At 54.0% G+C, this 14851-nt stretch overlaps 1 protein-coding gene across 1 annotated transcript in view; it reads right to left on the bottom strand.

Annotated features, from left to right (window-relative positions):
* Positions 1-14851, bottom strand: part of PIP5K1C (phosphatidylinositol-4-phosphate 5-kinase type 1 gamma) — a gene marked incomplete in the record, with an annotated part of 28191 nt that overhangs the window by 12344 nt on the left and 996 nt on the right. Inside the window, 4 exon segments of the mRNA XM_021378602.1 lie at positions 306-423; positions 1038-1168; positions 1486-1572; positions 3199-3230. Of these exon segments, the coding sequence (XP_021234277.1) occupies positions 306-423; positions 1038-1168; positions 1486-1572; positions 3199-3230 (368 nt within the window).

Genomic DNA, 14851 nt, shown 5'->3' with positions numbered 1-14851 from the left:
ACCCCATAACGCAGCTTGCGCAAGCACACGCTTGAAGCAGGTTGCCTCTTTTCCCTCCAGCGTGAGCTCACAGCAAACAAAGGCTTTGGTCGAGTGGTGCTGCTCTTGCTGGGATTATCCCCAAAACTGAACAGAAGCCCTACAGCCACAGCCTGCTCCCACTCCTTGCTGGGATTCCTTGACTCTTCTCCATCCCTTTTGGGCAAGATCAGCTGACAGCCTCAGTTCAGGGGTACATTTACTGTATTGCTCCAGATCATCTCAAACAAAGCAGGGAAGATACAAGTCCAAAAACGCATCCATACCAAATAATCATCTGGACGAATCCCAAAGAGTTCTCGGAAGTATCGAAAAGCCACTGGTGCATAGGTTTTGAACCTGAAGTCGGCATAATGGTGAGCTGGGGTGAGATTACTTCCTTCACTGCACAAAACAGACATGAGATGTGTGAGTCTTCATGTTACCGTTCACAGAGCCGTGGTCGCATCGAGGCTGCTGTATGGTAAGGATAAACTGAGCCTTGCAAAAAGACCCAAACAAACAAACAAACAAACAAACTACCTTTCTTCTGTGGCTGGACAACAGGAAAGTGGGTTTTAAGTTACCTGCCAAAATCTATTTCCAAAGAATGCAAGGAATAGCCACTTGCCAAGCAGGATGTATGTGGATGAGGAATATAGCTCCTGTGAGCTCTGTTTGTTTACGGAGTTGAAGAGCTCCAGAATGAGCTTCTCCCATCTCAAGCATGGTATAATTTTGAGGGAGATATTCTAGATAGAAGGAGAAGCACACAGCAAGGCTAACCCAAGCACACAGCACCATACCTGACATTGCACTTCCTTGCAAGTCAGTGTACTGCAGAATCTAACACTTCCCACTGCTATGTTTGTACGAAATAGATGCATACTTAAGACATTCAGAGCATCCATCTCTGTCATCTAAAGACAGATGGAAGCTCTCTTGAAAAAAAAAAAAAAAAATCAGTGAGAGGAAAAGAAAGAACTCATGCTTTCATTTTGTTTCCTTGTCTCCTTTACCTCGGGAAGAAAATGCTCTCCACCACGTAGAAGTCCTGCATCAGGACATCTCTCTCTGGCTTGGAGCTCAGGTTGCCGACCGTGTACCCGATCCCCAGCTGGATGGCCCCCTTCAGCGTGGAGGAAGTGGTCTGGCAGAAAGGAAGGAGCCGTGCATGAGCAGTATTATGGCAGTAACGCTCCCTGTACTACAACAGGGCCATGCCTGTGACTTCCATGGCCATCGTGAGCACTGCTTACTGCTAAGCAAGCTCACCCAGCTGCTGAACACGTCCCTCCAGGCCTCCAAAGGTCTGCACTTCACAGGATTGCACAGTACAACGGTGCTGCATACAATCTAAATCAGATTGGTTGCTGTTGGCTGCTACACCAGGAAAGCTCAGCTGTACCACCCCGACCCCTGCCCTAACTTCTCTGCCTGCCACCCATGAGGTCCCCAGATCCGAACCTTTTTGTAGGTGGTTTCTCCGGAAGCATCGACGCTCCGATGACCAATCTTCTTTCCTTGGCCAGGCTGTCCTGGTAGTGACGGGCCCTGGAACAAAAAGGCACAGTGACATCCCAGAAGAGCTGGCCTGGCCAGCAGGAGCAAACAGAACAGCGCAGCCTGGACCCAGCCACCACAGCCATAAAGGATGGAGGGATCCCTACTGCAAGCAGCTGCAATTGGCACTGGCAAGCTCAAACAAAGCTGTTTGATTAATCCATCCATCCTTCAAGACAGCAGGGCTGAGGATACTCAGGCCCCCCCCCCCCAACACTCTCAGCACCAATGGGGCAGAGCCCATGGCAAAGATATTGAGCCAGGAGAGAAGCTCGTGGCAGCCGGGATTCCCTGCATACTTGGCTTTGGTTTCTCATCGATTAAAAACAGTGATGCATTAAATCAAACTGCGAGAGGTTTGCTCTTAAAAATCCCATGCCCTCAGGTTTCATGGCAATGCCTCACACTTCACTGGAGAAACAAAGGGCTGATAACGTGGATAACACAACCCCGCTCCGGCGTTCACATGGAGATAATCCATTTAAGCAAGATCTCATTTGTTAACAGTTCAAAGGACAAGCCCACACAGGGTGAGCTGCAAAAACACCTCCTCCTGAAGCTTTGCAAAGGAGGGAGCAGATGGCAGCTGCAATCCAGCAGACCCCGATGCAATCCATTGGGTGAAGCTGGATGCAGCTCCTTTTGCAGCCCCAGCAGCCAGCTGTGGTGAGCACCAGCAGCACTCGGGGTTTTGTTACACTACAGAACAGCCAGGCCCTGGCTGTTCTTTAAGCAGCCAGATCCAAGGTCATTTCCCAAGTGACAGTATTATATCACTGTCTCTAAGTGCTGCACAGAACCATCTCTCAGAACCGACGGCTGCAGCAAACAGCGGATAATTTCGTTCAGACGACAGAAGTTCTTTGTGGTTTAGCTTTTAATCAGGAGCTTGCAGCTATTTCTGGTCAGGCTGCCCGTACTTCGGGAACAAAGGGGCAGTCTCATTTCTCCTTCAAAACCTTCCCACTCTGCTATGAGCATCCTACTGCACGTGAGCCCAAGCTGCATCGTCCTGCCTCTCCTCGTGGCTCACCACCATCCTCTCAAAATAATTTAAGCCACGGGTATTGCTTAAGAAATTCCCACTGTAAGACAATCAGCAAAAGTCTCCTGCAGAGACCCTGTATTTCCAGGGCAAGAAGTGGGGCTCACTCTGCACTGAGAAAAGCAACTCTTACAGGAGTTGAGTTTTCTATGATGCTTATTTCTGGGGAGGCAAAAGGAACGACGTCCCACATTGCTGGCAGCGTATGGGGAGGTTCTGCTATTCACATATATCAGTGCTCACCATCCCAGGCGAGTAACATAAAAGGGGAATGTCAGAAACTCGGATCAAAGAAAACCCATTGGAACACGGTGCCCTAAAGCGAGTGTGGGCTTCAGGGAACAACTTCCAGGCACAGATCCTCACACCGGGCTCCAGCTGAAGGGCTGTGCTCCGGGAGGTGACAGTGATTCTGCAGCCTGGGTTATGGGAAAGAGGAGATCAGCCCCTCAAGCTGCTGCCCTGCTGCAGGGCTCTGCGCTGCACCGCTGCCTCCTCCCACCCTGCAGGAGCCCGGGACGCGGAGTCTCCTTTCATTGCGTTCTCATTTCTCAGCACAGGGACCATCTCACCTCGGTGACGGCTGCTTTCTTCGGTGCCAGACCTGAGGAGAGAAGGGCAGAGCATCACTAAAGACGGGCATGCGAGATCAAAAATATCCAGACAACAACCGACTGCTTTGCTCGTTCAAGCAAGCTGGAAAGCCCATCCAGCAGCTGTGCTGTTTTCAGTTTCACTAGTGCAGGAGCCTGAAGTTGCTGGGTTCACCCAAACCAAGACTCACACACACGCACCATTTCTCCCAGGAATCATTTTTCCTGGAGGTTTCAGCAAAAACTTCTAAGACCCCGTGGCACTGTAAGCAACAGGGCTGTGCCACACCACAGCTGGATACGTCCAGAGGCCCAGAGAGATGCTCGTGAAGCTGCTTCCCAGCCACTCCACAATGTATACTGATCACTGAAGCTATTTACAGAACCCAGGGTCCAAATATAACACGAAAATGAATCCATCACTTATCTCTACCGCTGCCTTTGGGAGAAGCCACCATTTCTGCATTACAACCAACGGCGAGACATTGAGATTGTGCCTACAGCTTTCAGATACATGACCAGAGCTGGGAACGGTGGCCAAAACCACCTCGTCCCAGTGGTATTTTGAGCAGTCTGCAACTCAGCCTCCCAAACCAAGCACTTTGCCTGCATTTGCAAAGCTGGAGCAGATTTGTTTGGGTTATTTTGCTTTAAATCACACTGCCTTCACATGCACGGGTTGAAATCCAGCTAATCCACAGCACAACCCTAAACCAGACAGGGGGATCCCTGCATGGAACGCAGCACCGCTCGTCTCAGAGAATTTGGAGCTGAACCATTAGTTCTTTGGCCCATGACAACACAGCTTCCCTGTCAGCCACCACCAAGCCCAGCAATGGGCAGGGCAGTGTGAGCCACAGCACTGGCAGGGCTGGGATGCTCCTGCTGCCCCGTGTGGCCACGAGCCCTGCTAATCTCTTTGCTGCTCTTTGTCACAATTCCAGAGCGGGAGATTATCTTTAATTTTGTGATAATTACCACAAGCTGCTTTCATTGCCAGCTTTTAAGTGTCTGCTGCTGTACACGTACCAAGTGTGGGATCAGCACCAATCTCTCGCAGGAAGGTCCCAAGGAGAGGAACCTGTGCACCTCCAGGAGAAACAATGCTTCAGGTGCACGAGGGCATTGCCAGCAAAACCTCTCCAAAGAGGAAAAAAATTGGCTTTATGAAATCAACTCTAGGCAGAACGTGGAAAAAAAAAAACGCTTCCACATCTCCTCAGAGCTCAGCCACGCTGACAGATGGCCCTGCACAAACTGCCTGAACCCCAGCGCGGGGGCTGCGCAGCCACGAGAGCCGCGCTCGGGCCCACGGGGCAGCAGAGCTCTGCCGGGGGACGTTTGGATGCTTAGCAAGCTAATTGAAATGATTCTTATCCGATTTGGTGCAGCTTAGCGCGGGCGGAAGCGTTCGGCGTGGCTGTGGTCGGAGCAGCGTGGGCCGGGCAGCCCCAGCCCTCCGCCCCGCTCCACGGTTCTGCGACGCTTGGTGCACGCTTGACCTGCTGCCTTCAGTTCTTCTCACCCGCACGCTGCTCTTATTCAATCCGATGTCGACGCCGTGCCATTCACCGTTCCCGTCTCTGGTTTTGTCTCTGTTGCTTCCATACGCCTCCCAGCTGCAGCTGGAGGGACGCGGTCAGCCCCGAACCCGCACGTCTCGGCTCCAGCACGTGCCCCAGTTCACTTTCTGCATTTAGCTCTGCCCCTCCACCAGATGAGATAACCCATTTCTGCTCTTACACAACACGCTGCGTCAACAAATCGATGCTCAGACGTCTCCAGGCCCCTCGCCTCTCATTCATGTTGATGCAGGCAGAGGGCTCGCCAAGGAACCCGCATCTTCGGCTTCATCCTCCTCATCAGTGCGCTCAAGTCACCGCGCGGCGCTGGGTCAGGGCACTCTCTGGGTGGTGGCACAAGTTAAATAGTCCAAGAATCATTGATCTTTTAGGCTGAAAAGCAAAACTTCCAGGAAAAAAACTTGCCCTTGCTGTCCATGACCTATCGTCAGTTAAAAACATGGGTTTCAAGCTTGTCTTATACAAGGAATTTCTTAGGAAAGTTTACAAACACCCAGCAGAAGCCTTCTTTATGAGACAGACACACATTTATAACTCACAAATATCTAATGCTTTACGATGCTCTGGAGAAGCGGTGGAAGCAAACTGGGGGAGCTGGTAGATCTATCTGCGCTCCTTTACCCAGAGACAGTGCTGCATTCAAGTGTTTACCAGGAGATGTGCACTGTGACCACAAATAAAAAATACATGGCATACAAACAGACATCTGGATGGAATTGTGCTGCTGTTCAGTGATGACAGAGACAGCAATGAGCAAGCCTTTTGGACCGGAGGGGGAAAAGGCTGCGAGCAGGATGCTGGGATCTGCTGGCTGCTCGGGCTGCCCCACACCTTCTGCTTCAGGGCACGAGCTGGGAAAGGCAAGGGCTGTGCACGGGGAGCAGATGTGAGGAGGGAGAAATACGGAGAGAAAGGCTGGCAGCTCAATGCGTGCATCCAGAGAGACAGCTGCTGCTCTCCGTGAGGGCCTGCTGAGAAAACGAAACGAAGGCAACAAAAAAGCAACTGGGAGAAGATGCCAGGAAACGAGCCTTGGCCAGGAGCGGTGCCCGAATTGGCACACACAGGAAGCAGCCCCCAAACTTCTTGCAGCTGAAGCACAGCATATGGCACCGAGTGACCCAAAGCAATGGGCCGGGAGGAGCAGGAACAGGAGCAGGAACAGGAGCAGCAACAGTAGCAGGAACAGGACGTGCAGCAGCCGCCCCAAGAAGGCAGCTCCTTACACCCTGCCCTTCCCAGGCGCGATGACCTACTTCTGATCACTACGCGCACTTTCTCCCCTTTTGACAACACCATTGGATTGGGATGAGAGGCACCAAGAAAGTCCCAACGCTAAATGGAGCGTTGAGGTCTTTTCCCCCTTCGATGCAGCACCTCTGGGCAGAGGAATGATTTCCAGGACCACCTACAAGAACCTGTGCTGGTTCCACACCACCTGACACCGCGGTGAAAGCTGGTTACCAGCGATGCCCCCTAACCCCACACAGCCCCATGCCTCCACTCGGGGAAGGCTGATGGCATTGTGCCCTCTGCCACGCCAACACCGTGCCCTGCTCTCCCTTCCCACCCCCTTTGCCTTGTTCACTTGAGCATAAACTTGTCAGGGATGGGACGGTGTGGTTTTACAAGCTAAGGGAAAGTGCTCCATGTCCTGTTAGGCAGGACAGGGCCTCAGGGCACCATGCACAGGGACAGCATGCTCCATCCCTCACTGGGCACCACACCCTCACCCAGCCCTGCACAACATCACCAGCACGTGGGACTGCCATGAAGAGGCAGTTCTGCACGGAAGGCATCCATCAGCCTGCTTCTCTGCTCCACGTTTTTAAGCAGGAATTCATCCTGCCTCGCAATCATCTGTTTAGCCAGGCCAGGGCATGGGGTGGGGATGCTGCAGGGTGTTAGCACCTTCCTGCCCAGCTCCGCTCCCTGGATGCAGGTGCAGGATAGCATCGGTCCTTCGGGATGCGGGTTGCTGAGCCAGGATGTGCCCTGCTAAAACGTTTCCTTGACAACTAACCAGAAAAGTGCTTACAGCAGGGAAGCCCAATTACAGCAGGGAACAAGCAGGACAAGCCGGGGGAAATGAAATTTAAAAAGAACTGATTTGTTTCCTTGTCTCCCATCAGCTGCATGTAGAAAAAGGACAATTTCAGAGCGCCTATAGCCCGAACCGTGTGACACATCTGACAAAAAAGCCAAACAAAAATCTCATCAAGAGGCACGCACAATAGCTGCCACCCAATAGAGGAAAAGGCTGCAGCCGCTCGGCTCCGCGCTGCGGTTATGCAATCCAGGGGGATGCTCTGCTGGATGGGAAAGGTGCAGCCTTATCTGAACGCAGTGTTCCTGCTGCAGGAGGACGGCGGAGCCGAGCAAAACACGCTCCCGGCTCGTCCCAGCACGGGCTGAGGGTGAGATGGGCCCAAGGTCAGCACCCTGCAGCCTCCTCCCTGCTCCTGGATTTGCTCCTTAGTGCGACCTGCAAGCCCAAGTCTACCTAAAATTCAAGCAAAGCTTGATTAGGATTAATTAGAGACAGCAAGCAGCGTGGCAGGAAGCGCAACCTCTCCAGGATGGAGCCGGCTCTCTGCGTCCTTGACGCCGCAGCAAAACCACGACGCTAATTTAGAGCCAGGACATTAAAGGCTGGAGGACTTTGAAGCTACAGCAAGGTCCATCTGCCCCAGGCCTTTGCTGGGGGGTAGGATCAGCTCTGCATCCCTGCACACAGGGCTGTGCCAGGCAGAAAGAGGCGGTGGCTGGAAAAATGAACCTCACTGGAGCCAGTCCCAAACTCCTGAAGCTGAAAAACAGGCTGGGATGGAGCTAGAGAGAGGGCCAGGCCCCCAGAGTCATTAAGGTTGGAGAAGACCTCTAAGATGCCCAAGTCCAACCCTGATCCATCCCACCATGCCCACTGACCCCTAGTGCCACATGGTTTCGCAGCCCCTCCAGGGACGGTGACTGCACCTCTCCCTGGGCAGCCTGTGCCAGCGCCCGACTGTTCTTCCAAAGAAATCGTGCCTAATACCCAACCTGAACCCTCCCTGGTCTGCAGGCCACAAATCATCCCAAAGACGCACCTGGATTTTTAAGGAGCGAGGTATTTCCTGATTTACTCCAGCCAAAGCTGCTCGGCTAAATCCGCCAAGATTTAATTCCCCTCTTGCTAATGTCGCCTGACAGAGATTTTCCTGGGGGTGCTCACACACTGAGGACTAAAAGGGGATTTCAGAAGTGGGTCGCAGAGCTGCGTCAGGGGAGGGTCAGGTTGGGGAACAGCAAAGGTTCTGCACCAGAGGGCGGTGGGCACGGAACAGGCTCCCCGAGCTGCTCACCAGCACGTTCCCTTCCCTCGCTGGGGCCATTTGTGCTCTTTGTGCTTTGCTCCGACGCTCCCGCTCCATGCAAACAAAAGCACCTGAACAGATGGAACAAAACAAGCCACAGCAGAACGAGCTCCAAAGATCATGTGTGCTGCTTATCCCAAATCCCAAAGGTGCTGGGGACACTGCAGGTTTCCAGCATGCATCTATGCCCAGAGCTGCACTGCTGGGGATCCAGAACACAGCGCACAGCCCCAGAACTGGGACAGCACATAGGAAATCTGAGCATCCCCTATGAGGAGTGGGTACAGAACGAAGCAATAGGAGACAGCAGCCTCACGTGAATCGAATTCCAGCACTTCTGAACTACACGGTGCTTAGCTCTGTAAGAAAAAATCTTGCAGGAGCTTTAATCCAGCTTGCTAAGGCTTCCTGCTCCCAGCACAGACCTGCAGGCTCTGCGCTTTGTGATGGCAGTGTGCGTTGCGGGGTGGGAGGAAGAAAGAGGACGTGCAGCCATGCTGGCCCACTGTTGTCAATGGAGAATGTAACACACCCTGTTTAAACCCCCAACCCTGCAGCTTTCATGCTATGGGCAGACAGCTCAGCCCACAGGCCAGGGCTCCTTCAGCCTTCTCCGGTGAGCCCGGGGAATTTTCATGTGTTGTTTTCAACAAAGCACATCAAAATGGAAGTCACAAGGCTCGGAGCAGTTGAGCATCGGTGGCTTTCCATGGAAAGAGCTCAAGGCAGCTGTGATGAAGCAGAGCCAGGTGCTGCATGGCCACTGAAGGATGGACACAACCCAACCACAGAGCTCCGCACAGGGACACTGCTCCTCCGGTCCCACTTTGCTGAGACGGGTGCGTCGGTTTTGCCAGCACTTAAAGGCCAGCCATAAGGCAAAGGACATATGGAGAGTGTTCTCTTGGCAAGTCGAAGCAACCCAAAAGCAGAAGCTCTAAAAGAAAACATGAAATAACAGGCAGCACTTGCCACTGCTGTCCATGATCTGCTCATTTCCCCTGCAGATGAGCAGCTGCCATCCAGGCACGTCCCATCCCTAGCTCCCACAGCCCTCAGAGAGCCCTGTGTTGTTATAAAATTCTGTAGTTTTTCCACTCCAAATCTCTGAAAACTCTTCGTCCTCTTGCTGCGGCTCCCTGAGACCAGTTACAAGAAATTTTAGGATGCTCATCCCTTTGCTTTCTCATCTTCTTGAATAAGCATTTTTGGGCATTCCCAGCCTGGCTGAGCGCCCCAGATCCTTCATCCACCCGCGACTCCTGCTTAACGCTGCACCAAGCACAGCATCCACCCCTCGGAGACCAAAGTGCAGAAGGAGCGTGTCATCATTTCTCTTCCATCAAACCTGATTTCAGGCTGAAGGGACGCCGCTCTGCGAGGAAGCACTCTGGATTGAAAACCAGTGCGCGTACCAACGCAACGCCCTGAGCGCTGGGAGAATTAATGTGCAGCTTCTCCCGAGCAGAGGTTGAAAAGAGAAAAATCAAACGCTACAAAACTGTTGGTCTTCCAGATTTTGGACCTGTCAGAGAGAGCTGTGCCTTGTTTCTGGCTTCGCCGGAGCACATCACCCAGCATTGCCAAGCGCGGCTCCAAGGCACTCCCATCTCCCAGCCCTTACAGTGGGGATGGAGCAGCGCTCAGCCAGGTGATGGCTTCTGCCAGCTGCCTCCCTTATGGGAAACACCAACATGGATGACTCTGCCTGGAAAAATCCACAAGTTTTGGTCCATCACACGTGCAGAGGGACTACAGAAGAAGGAGCGCGGCGGCAGCCTCTATCTCCCACCTGTGCTAGAGGTGCTGGTAATATTTTGCTTTTGTGACCGAACACAACAGCAGGGGTTGAGCGAGCACTAAGGTACACACACGTCTTCCCTGGGCTTTCAAAGGGGACAGCAAAGCAAATTGCTTCTGCCTTATGCCACAGTCTCCCCACATGGTACCACCCCAGAGAGCATTGTGAAGGAATGCGAACCTCAGCTCCTCCTCTACGCGTACAGAGCATTTTACAAAAAGAAACCAGGCCACCCAACCAGGCAACGAGAGCGAATCACCTTCATTTTACTTTGCAAAAAGTAGAAACCCGCATTTCTGGGCCCTATGCCAAGCCTGAAGGTTTTTCTTAAATCCCTCTGATCTTCGGGACCTCGAGTAAAATCCCAATCCCATGGACACAACTTTGGGAAAGCTCTGCTTGGTGCAGCCAGGAGCTGCCCAGCCTGATGGGGCTGTGCAGAAGTGGCAACGGAAGGGAGCAGGTTCTGAGAGCAGAAAAATAGAAGCCTCAACCGCCAGCAGGCTGCAAGCATGGGTGTTGGGAAGAGGGTGTGCTCACACTGTAACTGCAGCACCGCTGTCACTGCTGCCCCATTGCAACTGGAGGAAGAAACGAAACAGGTAAATATCCTGGAGCTCGAGAGGACGCTGCTGGCTTGCCCTTCAAACCAAATCTGTTCCACCCACAAATGAGGAATCTCACCCTAAGAATTCTCTCCTCCTGCAGGAACGGGACAGCAGATCCAGACAACCTCTCTGATTTAAGTCGATGGCAGAATAAGAGCAGTGCTGCCCACCTCCTCCCTGCCCACCCCTCCAGCTTCAGAGCAAGCAGCAATTTCCGCCGAGAACAGATTCTGCTAATTACAGCCTTGTGCCCTGCAATGAGCTGCAGGTGTCCTCCGCTCCGGCGCAGCGCTGATGGGGCACTGCGAGGGTCACTCTCAGCAGCTCTGGATTCAGCTGCAATTTGTGCAGCTGTCCAGGGCACAGCTCTAGTTACATCACCCGCACATCCTGTAAAGTTGCCTCCTTGGCAATCCTCACGCTACAAAACAATGCAATTCCTCAAAAATCACTCTGTTCCTGCTTTTAATATTTAAGAGAACCATTCACATGACGCACAGATTCTGGTTTTATGTGTTTCAGCAGAACCAGACTAGAGGGTGGTGAGGCACTGGAACAGGTTGTCCAACGAGGCTGTGGATGCTCCGACTTAGAAGCATTCAAGGCCAGGCTGGACGGCGCTGTGAGCAGCTTGGTCTAGAGGGAGGTGTCCCTGCCTATAGCGGGGGGTTGGAACGAGATGATCTTAAAGGTCCCCTCCAACCATTCTGTGTTTCTATAGAGGGACGGGTTTGCTTTGGTGAAGGAATGCAGGAAGAGAAGCAAAGGGACAAACCCTCATGGTGAGCAGCCTGCAACCATGGGATGACCGCTTCGCCGTGGCACGCTGTGACTCAGCCCGCGTTCCTCACCGCAACCCGGTGCAAAACCCACACGCACGCTGGGGAAGCCACGAGAACACCCGATGGAAGACAACGGCGCTTAATTAGGGGCTGACAGCGCTTTCTGCTGAAACACGTGTGGGTGAGAAGAGATGAAGTGACAGAAGCGGCTGCTCCCATCGCTTTTAGCTTTTCCATTTCCCAGAAAAGTTCTGAGGTTAACCCGGCTGCTGGCAGCACTGCAACGCACAAGCAAGTGCCAGGCTGCTGGGGAACGCGGTATTGCTGAGAGCTACCTAAAGAAGGCACAACCACAGCGTCACCGTGCTATCGTTGGCTCTCCCCAGGCCGCTCAGAGGCCAGGCTCCGAGCACAGGGCTCGCCTCACACAGCCTGATTTAGGCAGAGAGGAGCTGGAGAGCCTGGGAGAGCCCCCAAACGCTTCTCCTTCCAGCATGACACCACCTGGGTGAGCAGCACTGGCCACTGTGCTGAGAGAGCTCAGGACAGCGCTGACAGAGCCCAGGACAAAACTCAGCCACGGGATTTTCACACAACCCTCTTCTTCCCTGCACCTCTGCAGTTTAACCCCAGCATTAAATTGTCCTTTTGCTTTTGCCTCGGTGCACCTTCCTGCTGGGCTCCCGTGGCCTTTCCGCAACGAGCATGACGGAGCGTGGTCACAAACCAACCCTTCCCATTGAGGGAACACCGTGCAGAAACGTCACACAGAGCTACCACCCTGCTAGCACTGGGAACATGCTTGGCAGGCCAAAGAGACAGCTGAGCCTAGCAAAGCACAACAAGGGCAGAAGCAGAGTGCAATGAGAGCAGCTCCCATGGCCAGGGCACTGCCCAGCCCTATTTCAGCACTCAGCTGCCTGTGTCTGAACGATGGACATGCTGGGGAAGAAAGCAAGTGCTGGAATTCCTGCTCCCGCTTTTCAGGCTGCAATCACCTTATATGGGAAAATCATATTTATTTACTAAGGCCGTGCATCCTGCATGAGCCCCCAGTGGCTGTCTCAGCGATCCACTTCCATTATCGCTCCCAATCACACGCTGCACACACCAACCCCTCATGGGTCGCTCCCCGTGGGGCTGTTCCAGCCCCCAGAGCCCCAACCCTGCTGGCTCCGTGGCCAAGCAGCAGCAATCTGCCACCAGACCCATTGCTGCCTGCTCTGCTGCCCCAGCTTCCCTCCCTGGTCCTGGCTGATCCACATCTTAAAGGACGAATCATTTGCTGGAGCAGCCTGAATTCCATTCGCACCGCCTCGCTCCTTCCCTGCAGCTGAGCTGAGACTTATTGACTGTGAAGGAGCTGCAGGGTCCTACCGAGTTCAGGGCACGGGGTGTTTTTGTGAGTGCTTTTGCCTAGCTGGCTCCCTCTGTCATCATCTTATAGCACCATTTCATGGGAAAGAGGCATGTGACATCCAACTGAGCTGTGAACTGTAATCATTCTGAGAACGATGTTTACATTTGATTTTTCCTCAAGCTGATAAACTCCCTCCAATTTCCCTCTCCATCACATTGGTACAGATGGAGCAGCTCATGCCCCACGGGTTGGAATTCTTCTCTTATCTCTCATCTGCTCACTGGAAAAAAAAAATGGCCTTCAGCAACCCCTCAGTTATCACTGCAGAGAGGGAAGGGCCGCAGCACTCTGTTTGCGGCATATGGCACTACCCCAGCGCCTCTGGGGCTCCGTCCATGCCCAGCGCGTGCAGAGACCTCCATGCATCACTGCAGCTCCTAAAGCAGAAGGATTCAGCCCCAAAGAACATTCTGTCCTTGCTGCAAGCCGTAAGCGACGGGCAGGCTGCGACCCATGCAACAGGAGCCACGAGAAATGGAAACAGACTGAAACTCAACTCTCAGCCCAATGGGGAATTAGGATTTCCAGACTCCACCTTTGCAAGGAGAGGGAGGGGAGCACCCTGTCCGTTCTGCTGTCAGCTCTTACTGCGAGCTGCCGGCAACGCGAGCCCCCAGGTCAGAAGCAGCCCCCCAGGGCAATGCTCTCCTCCTGGGGACAGGACACCCTGGACCGAAATGTTTCAGTGCCCACTGCACACAGAACCCCCCCAGCAGCTCTGAGCCCTGCACCAACACCGGGGAACAACCCCCCACGCTGCTTGCAGCTCCTTCCCAGGGTGAGAGACAGTGGGGCCAGGAAGGAGCCATTCACACACGTCAGCTTTTTCAAACTCCCTTTTCAGCCACAGCGATTACAAAACTTTCAAAACCTCGAGGCCTTGTTTTCACAAAGAGATGGATTAGCCCTGTTTGTTCACGAGCGTGCCCGGCTGCCGGCACTACGCTGCTTTCCTCCTTCAAAACACGCCCTGGGGGTTCCCAGAGCTCCTGAAGGGGCCCTGAGCTCAGTTTTGTGTGGGTCTCACTGAGTGGCAGCCTCGCTCCCTTCACCCTTCCATATCCTGTGGGGGTCTCACCACCTCCAACAGGGCTCCAAATGGCAACAGCACGGCACATGCTACATGGAGGTGCTGTGATCAGGATTCACTGACACAGGACGAGGTCAGCACGAGAGCTCCACGCACAGTCCCATCTGCTGCAGCCAACAGCAGCGCTGCTGCCATGCCACCAGGCCCCGCAGGTTTGGCTCCTTCCAGAAAACGCTCGGGGCTGCCTCACTGCTGTCCACAGCCCTGGGAATGCCAAGCGACACAGCTTGGGCTCTGCTTAAGTGAGCAGCACGCAGCTTGGCTCAAAGAAATAACAAATACCGAAGCATCGGTGATGTTACCAGCTCTGCTTCATCCTTGCTGTCAGTGTACCAGGGTAAGGTAAGAGCCTGTAGGCTTGGGAGATGCAGCTTCACTTGCGATTGGCAGAGAAGCACACGACACCGAGCACCGGTCTCCATAGACACTTGGTTTTGGACTGAGCACCAAACAACCGCACAGAATCGCAGGGAGGGGGCACGCACATCACAACAACGTGCCATGGCCGAGCACGGGCACGTGAGTCCCTTCCCTCCTGCGCTCCCCAACAGTGCAGCTGAGGGCTGCCAGCCCCACAACCCCGCGGTCCCACAGCAGAGCCCAAAGGGCGCGCAGGCAGCTGGGGGGGGGGGGGGGGGGGGCAGCTGCCCCACAGCCGCACATCACAGATGATGTCCCTGAAATAACCACGGCCCCGCTGCCAGATTTTGGCGAGTGCAGGGCTGCGGAGGGGCTCCGGGCGCGGACAGCCCCACGGCCCCGCGCTTGCACAGCCAAAGCCGGTTCTGAGGCTGTTAACGAACCACGGAGCAGCAGAAAGGCGCAACCCCGTACGCTGCCGGCGGTGGAGCCCCCCAGCACGGAGCCCCAGAGCCACGGGGGCGTGTGTGTGTGTGTGTGTGTGTGTGTGTGTGTGGGAGGGGGGGGTACAGCCCTGAGAACATGGAGCTACCCCCCCACATCCCACCAGCCCCCGAGGGGCGGAACCATTG

Source organism: Numida meleagris, chromosome 27, assembly GCF_002078875.1.
Source record: "Numida meleagris isolate 19003 breed g44 Domestic line chromosome 27, NumMel1.0, whole genome shotgun sequence".
Lineage (NCBI taxonomy): Eukaryota > Metazoa > Chordata > Aves > Galliformes > Numididae > Numida > Numida meleagris.
Note: the sequence above shows the minus strand (reverse complement) of the source record. Positions and strands in the feature narration are given on the sequence as shown.